The sequence below is a fragment of the Marmota marmota genome, unplaced genomic scaffold (assembly GCF_001458135.2).
Source record: "Marmota marmota marmota unplaced genomic scaffold, marMar, whole genome shotgun sequence".
NCBI classification, from domain to species: Eukaryota; Metazoa; Chordata; class Mammalia; order Rodentia; family Sciuridae; genus Marmota; species Marmota marmota.
The window spans coordinates 8,048,410-8,057,510 of record NW_026000076.1 but is presented as its reverse complement, the minus strand read 5'-3'; the positions used below and the strand labels follow the sequence as shown (position 1 = coordinate 8,057,510).

General features: G+C 34.8%; 1 protein-coding gene across 10 annotated transcripts in view; it reads right to left on the bottom strand.

Annotated features, from left to right (window-relative positions):
* Window positions 1-9,101, bottom strand: part of Znf644 (zinc finger protein 644) — a 99,985-nt gene that overhangs the window by 35,385 nt on the left and 55,499 nt on the right. The window contains exon 1 of one of the 10 annotated variants that reach the window (XM_048814475.1): window positions 8,859-8,929. The exons of the other annotated variants lie outside the window; for them this stretch is intronic. Within the exon in view, the coding sequence (XP_048670432.1) occupies window positions 8,859-8,878 (20 nt within the window). The 5' untranslated portion in view covers window positions 8,879-8,929. Of the gene's footprint in view, window positions 1-8,858; window positions 8,930-9,101 lie in introns of those variants that run through there. 10 annotated transcript variants of the gene reach the window in all.

Sequence of the window (9,101 nt, the reverse complement as noted above, 5' to 3'; positions counted from 1 at the left end):
CCCCCCCCGGTTATTTTGCCCAGCCAGCCGGGCTGCGGCAGGATCCTAATTAGAATAAGATGTACTCCATATTTGTATAGATGTGTCAAAATATACTCCACTGTCATGTATGACTAAAAAGAACAACAACAAAAACCAATACATTATGCCACCAGTAATACAGATTATATACTCTATTCAAAAGTAGAAGGCCCTATAAAATACCATGGCCAAAAAAAGTCTCACGGAAGAGAAAGGACTTTAGCTAAATTTTATAGTGCAGTGTCAAGAAAACCACTCCTTTGGAGACTGGAGGCAACCAGGACTGAGTTTGAAAAAATGCCTCTGCAATATCTACCTTAGAGCAGAGTTACTCTAACTTCAGTCACTTCATCAGTAAAAGAGGGATGAAACCTCTTACAAAATTTTGAGAATTAAATAAGACAATACACATAAAACATAGCACTGGGTCTGGCACTTAGTAATTACTCATTAAGTACTAATTCCCTATGACACACCTACCATTAACATGTTTCATTTATAAAACAATGACAATGATTTGTGTACTACTCATTGCGGAGGCTAAGACCTAGAGATAGAGCTCCCTAGAAATATGCTGGATGACTAGGTAAAGATCATTCCTAGAAGAGAATTTATTCTGGGAGAAGCTACATGGATCTTAACTACTTCCAGGGTATAATAAACAGGATAAATAGAAGCTAAAGAGACACAGGATCAGAGCAATAACTCTTATGGAATAGAGCAGGGTTTCAGTGAAATAATAGTTAGTAAGCTATAAGGGGACCTTTGTACTCAAAGGAAAATAACATGAATTAGCCACTTAAGATTTAAAATTTTTATTCCCTAGAGTCCATCAAGAATATGAATTTCAACTTCCCTTTGTGATTAAATTGTAAGAAAATGACTTATCTATTGATGAACACTGAGGCTGGTTCCATAGTTTGACTACTGTGAATTGTGCTGCTATAAACATGGGTATGCATGTGTCACTGTAGTATGATGGATGACTTTAATTCTTTAGGATAAATACTGAGGAGTTGTATAACTGGGTCATATGGTAATTTCACTGTACTAATTTACAATCCTATAAACAGTTTTCCCCCAAATCCTCTCCAGCATTTATTATTGTTTGTATTCTTGATGACTGCCATTCTAACCCAAATGAGATGAAATCTTAGTGAAGTTTTGATTTGTATTTCGCTAAATGCTAAGGATGTTGAACCTTTTAAAATATATTTGCGGGCTATTTGTATTTCTTCTTTTGAAAAAAAAAAAAGAAAAGAAAGAAAGAAAATGAAAGCAGATGGACTGTAAGAAAAAGATATACCATGTCAGATAAAGCCACAATCTAGTACAGATAAAATCAAGGATTCCTGGAAAGAACAGAGATGTCAATCTAAAATAAAACCAACCCCCCCACACACCCAAAAAAGAAGGAAAACTAAAAGCAGGTTTTATACAAAAGGATATGAATCAAAACAGCATTAGATTTTTCATCATGAAGACTATAAAGTCAAAAAATTAATAACTTCAAAGTTTGGATTAATTATTATTTTGATTTTTTAATAATATATGGAAACCAATAATATTCAAGAGTGAGAGCATACAAAAACTTCTACCATCTCAAAAATTTTTCAAAAAGGTTGAGAAGGATCTGAAAAATGGTTAAGTTAGTACACTAAGAGTGCTTTTATTCATTTTCAACAATGAGGTTATACTTTTGTCAATTCCTAATAGCAACTGAAATACAAAAATTTAAATGTGTAAAAAAAGTAAGATTAATTAATCACTAGAAGAACTTTAGAAGTACATGCATTTAATAGCCTCAGATATAAATTGGTGGGTTTCTTTATTAATTAATTTTTTGGCACTGGGCATTGAACCAGGTGAACTTCAATGAGTTACATCCCCAGACTGTTTTAGTTTTTATTTTGAGACAGGGTACTCACTAAGTTTCTGAGAATCTGCCTAAATTGCTGAAGCTTAGCCTTGAATTTGTAATCTTGCCTCAGCCTCCCAAATTGCTGGGATTGCAAGTATGTGCCACCCTGATGGCTGGTGTATTTTAAATAAAGAAATAATCTGCTTTTGAGAAGAGGCTAACAAGTACCTTAAAATGAAAATTTACTAACAACAATAATAACAACGAAGGAAGAAGAGCAGAGTGGATGTAGCTGAAATGAACTGAAACATTCTTTCAGAACAACTTTTTTAAACAGAAAAAGGTTAAACAGTAAGCAAAAATGTAAGAGACACAGAGAATAGATCCACAAATTACATGGAGTATGAGAATTACTGAAGCAGAAGTATGGAGAAGACACAATAGAAAAAAAAGTGTAAGAGCTCAAGAAACATAGAAATCTCCATATTAGGAGATCTAGGGAAATTTCAGAACTATAAAAATGAAAGGAAAAATTCTATACATTTTGGGAAAACAAACTCAAACCACCTACAAAGGAATAAGAATACAAATTCATCTTGAAATTTTTGAAGGAAAAAACTTTTTTTTTAAATGTTGCCTGAAAAATTTATAAAAGTAGAATATATTTTTTGTCATCTCCATATTCTCCAGACTATCTTCCACCTCAGTTACCAATGTTAATAGTCTGGCAAATCTTCTACTCTTTCTCATTCAAACATGTAAACATATGTATTTGTGTTTATCTTTAGAGAAATGAAACTATACTATACACATGCTACAATAAATATCCTTATATAGATAGCCTTATAGTGTATTTTAGTTTAAAATATGCTTTGAAATCATTTTTCCAGTTTTGTAGCAATTTGCATGTCTACCTCTAATGTATAAAAGTGCATGTTCTTCACATTCTTATCAATACAATGATGAAATACTCTCCAACCCAGAGCTCTGTAACAATCCAAGCTAGCATTTGAGCTTAACAACAAAGTAGACATTTTTAGACAAGCAAGATTCCAAAGGTTTACCATGACAAGAGTTGCTTCTGGATATTCAAGTACAGAGAGAAATGAATACTCAAAAAAGAAAGACGGGGAAATCAGAAAACACTAATGAACAACTAAATCTAATAACTGTTGCTAAATATTTAAAAATGATTCATTCAGAAAGAGAATAATACAGGACTTAAAAATCTAGAAACTGAGATATCAAAAGATTTCAACATTGGAAGTTAGACTAATTCATACTGATTTTTAAAAAAATCTTTATACATGTTAAAATGTTAAGGGCAATCAACAAAAATAATGAAATAAGACATATAATTTCAAATCTACAGAAAAAAATGGAAGAAAATTTGATGTATCCAATAAAAACAGCAAAGGAACATAAAAAGTAATAAAAATAAAAAGTAGCAAAGGAACACAGCAAAAAGAAAAAGAAAATCAAGAGGACAAAAAGAAGTTCAAACATATCAGCATTCACCAGAGATGTGAAAAAGTTCATATATTAAGCAAAAGGCATTCAGATTTGTTTTGAAGTCTGTTCTATGTTGTTTATAAGTTTCAACAACAGATGATTAAATAAGATCATGGAAAGATTAGCTAGGCAAAGGTTAATACAAAGAAAGATGTCTCTAGTCACAAAAATCAAATAGAAGTTAAGGCGAAACAACAGTAACCCTGCTAGAGATGAATATTATATATCAATAGAAGTATATAATCCACCATGAAAATAAAATATTCATGAACCTCTCTGCATTAAACAAAATGGCTACAAAATATATAAATAAATATAAATACATAAGTCAAAATTTCTACAAGGAGACACTGATAAATCAAGAGCCACAGAGGCTTTAAGCACTATTCCCAAAGGTTAACAAATCAGACTTATTTAAAAAGTCAGAATGAAGATGATTTTGATAACATAATGAAATTTACTGAATATAGTGGTCTTCAAACTGGGGTTTGTATATTCTTCTAAGTACTGAAATATTTCCCAAATAGTTGGCAGATATGAATGATAATTAGAGTTCCTCAACTTCTTTATGTACTCTTTATCCTAAAATCCATCTGTATGTTTCGATTGTAATAAGTTACTCTAGTTCTCCTTATGCACCTCCCCTTTAAAGACCATCCTTCTTGCTTTACCAAAGTTTCAGAAACACAAAGTTATAAGTTTTTTCACCAACATTAGTTGTTCAGGCCAATAATGTTAGAACAATCTTCATTATTCTCCTTTCCTCATAATTCATAGTCAAACCATACTGTCATCTTCAAAATATATCCAGAATTTAATCATTTCTCACCACTGCTACAACCTACTATTACCTCTCCCCTGTATCATTTGAACAGCTTCCTAATCTCAATTTAATACACCTTGTCCTGTTTACCCTATTCTCAACAGAGCAAGCCAAGTGATCCTCTTAAATCTTAGATCATGTTCCTCAAAACCCTGTGACAGCTCCCTGTTTTCCTCACAAGAGAACCAAACACTTAAAATAGCTTATCAAACTGTACAATACTTCCTATAACTTTCTGACCACATTTTTTTCTCTTTCAAGCTCACTCACTGTATTCTAACCACAATGGCTTTTATTAGTATTCCTTGCTTTCTTCCACCCAGATCTCTCATTGCAGACTCTCTCATCTCATATCATCTTTGCTGAATGATATTTTGCATGATGCCTACCTGAATCATTCTATTTCAAGTTACACCCCAAACTTCCTTACCTTCTTTATCCTTTTGGCATTCTCAAATCCTCTTAACCTAGGTTATCCCTTTTTCCCTAACACTTAATACCTTCTAACACACTGAGTAATATGTAATATGCTGTCTGTGCATCCCTCCTCTAGAACTAGAATTTCAAAGATCTATCTTGTTAAGTGAATATCTCAAAGGTTAAGAAGCACGCCACTTAGAATCTTTCTGCAATTTTTAGTGTGTAAAAACCTTTGGGGAACCAAATATAAAGGAGGTTTGAGAACACAGTTCATTATGTAGACTATTATAAAACAAAGGAAACATGAAAATTTGAAGCTACTTAGTCTTAGTTCATTGAAAAACTACTCCAGGCAAGATTCCAGTGCATGTTTGCTGGGAGCCATTAGCCAAGTAGGTATGACAATTTCCTTGCCAGCGTACCCCATGTTGCTTAGTGGAAGGACTCATGGAAATAGGACATTTTGCAGTGACATTGGCATGTAGGTGACCTTGCTCAAGGACCAAGGCAGATCCGAGTTTAGGGCGTTCCCGGTTTAGGACTATCCGGGTTTAGGGTGGTTCCAGGTTTAAGATTATTCCTGCTGGGAATAGGGCGTATCCTGCTGCCTGAGTTCCCCTTGAGTTCTCACGGGATTCAGACAGTATTTTTTGGGAGACAGAAGCCCAGTGGGGGTGGATTTGGGCAGAGAACGTGGATTTCCCCAGAACGTGATTGTAGACGGCTGGTGTGAGTTCGGGAATAAAGAGTTGCTGTTTGAATCTACATGCTGTGTGGTGGCTCGTGATTTTGTGCCCAGCCAGACTGCGGAACATGTTTATCTGTCTCTGCTACTCTAAACCTTCATTTCTCTTTCTCACCCATCTCGCTCCACATATCAGACTTAGAATTATCATTCAGAAATGAGAAGGTCACCAAGCTTCATTTTACCTTCCCCACAATTGAGACTTAGTAGGATGACAAATACTGAGAAGGCAAACAAAAACCTAATATACCAAAACATGTACTACAGCAAATGCAGTGTGTAAAGGAAAAACTATAGCTATAAAACCTGAATTTTTAAAAAGAACATCACAAATCAACAACATTACACCTTATGAAATTCACAGCAAATAATCATTACATAAGGTGCTAAAAATATTTAGTAAAACAAAAAATAACCCAATTTTAAAATGAAGACATTTCTCCAAGATATACAAATGGTCAACAGATTATGAAAAAAAATGCTTACCACCACATCAGGGAAATGCAAATCAAAACCATAATGAAGTATCATCTCATTCCAGTAAGAATAACATTATCAAAAAGGCAAAAGATAACAAGTATTAGCAAGGATGTGAAGAAAAAGAAAACCCTTCCACACTGCTGATGGGAATGCAAATTAGTATAGTCATTATGGAAATCAGTATGGAGGATCTTCAAAAACTCAAAAACAAAAGGAGGCACAAGTTCAAGCCTGTAGCACCTGCTCAAAAAGCTGAGGAATTTAGCTTGAGCCCAGGAGTTTGAGGCCAGCGTGCACAACATAGCAAGACCTTCTCTCAAAACAAAGACACACCTGGCATGCACACCTGTAATCCCAGCAGCTCAGGAGGCTGAGACTGAGGATTGCAAGTTCAAAGCCAGATTCAGCAACAGCAAGGTGGCTAAGCAAATCAGTGAGACCCTGTCTCCAAACAAAATACAAAATAGAACTGGGGATGTGACTCACTGCTTACTTAAGTGCCCCTACATTCAATCTCCAGTACCCAAAAACTAAACAAAGACCAATCAACCAGCGAGAACTACCATATGATCCAGCAATCTCACCACTGTATATGTAACCAAAGGAAATGAAATCAGTATATGGAAGATACATTGCATTACTATGTGTAGCACTTCATAATCCTGAAGAAATAGAAACAGTGTCCACCAACTGATGAATTGATTAAAAATAGATATATACACACAATGAAATACCATTGAGCCATGAAGAGAATGAAATCCTGTCATTTGTGATAACATCAGTAGAACTGGAAACAATTAAGCTAAATTAGCCAGGCACAGAATAAACAAGTACCTCAAGAGATTTCACTCATATGGAATATAGAAGTTATCACACTGAAGTTGAGCAGAATAGTGATTACCAGAAGATATAGTTAATAGTAAGAGTAAGGTGATTACAGATCATGATAATGTGCTATCGATTTTAAAAGCTGGGTTATGGTTTAGATGTAAGGTATTCCCCCAAAAGCTTCTGCTAATGAGTCTGAGGTAAAATGATTGAATTGTGAGAGCTGTAATCTAACCAGTCCATCCTAGTTTGAATAGATTGACTGGGTGGTACACATAGGTAGTGGGGCATGGCTGGAGGTGGGTCAATGGATTGTGCCCTGGAAGGGTGCATTTTCTGTGTAGGCCCTTCCCCTCACTTCTTCTCTGCTTCCTGTTCAACATGAGGCGAGCAGTTTACCTCTTGGGGGCCCTTCCACCATGATATACCACCTGACTTTGGGCCCAGAGCAATGGAGTGGCCATCTATGGACTGAAACTGTGAGCCCCAAATAAACTTTTCCTCATCTAAGTTGTTCTTGTTAGGCTTTTGGTCATAGAGACACAAAGCTAGAAGAAAGGATTCCAAATGTTTTCACCATAAAGAAATGACACGTTTGAGTAGATGTGTTTAATCCAACTTAAACATTACATAATTTGTTTCAACAGTTTTAAAATAAATTTTAAAAATACAATCAATGAAATAAAAAGTGGGTTCCTTGAAAAGATGAACAGAGAAATTGACTGAGACTGTAAATCACAAATCAGAAAGCAAAAATGGAAGCATTGCTATAGACTTCAAAGAAATTAAAGATTATAAGAGAATACTATGGGGCTGGGGATGTGGCTCAAGCGGTAGCGCGCTCGCCTGGCAGGCGTGTGGCCCGGGTTCGATCCTCAGCACCACATACAAAGATGTTGTGTCTGCCAAAAACTAAAAAATAAATAAAAAATTAAAAAAAAAAAAGAGAGAATACTATGAACTGAACATCAACAAGTTAGATAATATGGGAAAATTCCTAAAAACACACAAACTACCAGAGTAGCTCAAAACGAAAAAGGAACTCTAAACAGACCTCCAACAAATAAAGAGATTGAATTAATAATCAAATATCTTGCTCAAAGGAAAGTCCAAGACCAGATGATTTCACTGGTGAATTTTAAGTTTCACCATACATTCTATGAAACTAGCATTACACAACTACAAAAGCCAAACAAAGAACCTGGAAGAAAATTACACACCAGTATATTTCATGAATATTGACACAAAAATCCTTAACAAAACACTAGCAAACTAAAGCCAAAAGTACTTTAAAAAGTAAGTATATCGAGGGCTGAGGATATAGCTCAGTTGGTAGAGTGCTTTCCTTATATGCACAAGGCCCTGGGTTGGATCCCCAGCACTTTAAAAAAAAAAAAAAAAAAAAAAACATGAAGCCCTTGGTTCTAATCCAGTACCCCCCCACAAAAGAAAAAAAAAATTTAAAAAAAAGTAAGTATATCACAACTAAGAGTAGATCAACCTAAGAAGCAATCAGTGCAATAAATCACATTAATAAAATAAAGGAAAAAAAAACATAATCATCTCAAAAGATGCGGAAAAAGCATTTCATAAAATTTATCACTGTTTCATGAAAAAAACCACTTAGCAAACTAGCAACAGAAGCACAGCTGTCAACGTCACAAAGGACATCTATGAAAAATACACAGCAAACATCATACTCAGTGTGCAAAGACAGAGCTTCCTCCCTAAGTCATTAAGAGAAGGATCAGTAACAAGACAAGGCAAATCAATCTCACCACTGCTATTCAACATTGTTCTGAAATCTTAATGAGAGGAATTATGCAAGAGAAATAAGAGACATCCAAATTGGAAAGAAAGAAGAAAAACTGTCTTTACTTGCCAATGACATATAAATATATAAGGAAAATCCTAAGTATGTACACACACAAAAAAATTACTAGAGTTAATAAACAAAATCAGCAAACTTACAGCTAATAGATCAACATAAAAATTCAGCTGTAGTTCTATATGATAGCAATGAATATCTGAAAAGAAAATTCCACTTATGACAGCATCCATAAATAATCAAAAGAATAAATGCATCCAAAGTGGTAAAAGACATGTACATTAAAAACTATAAAACACTGCTGAAAGGAATTAAATGAGATGGACGTGGTGATACACACCTGTAATTCCAGCAGCTCATGAGGCTGAGGCAGGAGGATTGTGAGTTCAAAGCCAGACCCAGCAATTTAGTGAGGTATTCAGCAACTCAGCAAGACCCTGTCACTAAATAAAATATATATTAAAAAAGGACTGGAATGTGGTTCAGTGATTAAGTACCCCTGGATTCAATCACCATTACCAGAAAGAAAAGACAGACGAAGGAAGGAAGGAAGGAAGGAAGGAAGGAAGGAAGGAAGGAAGGA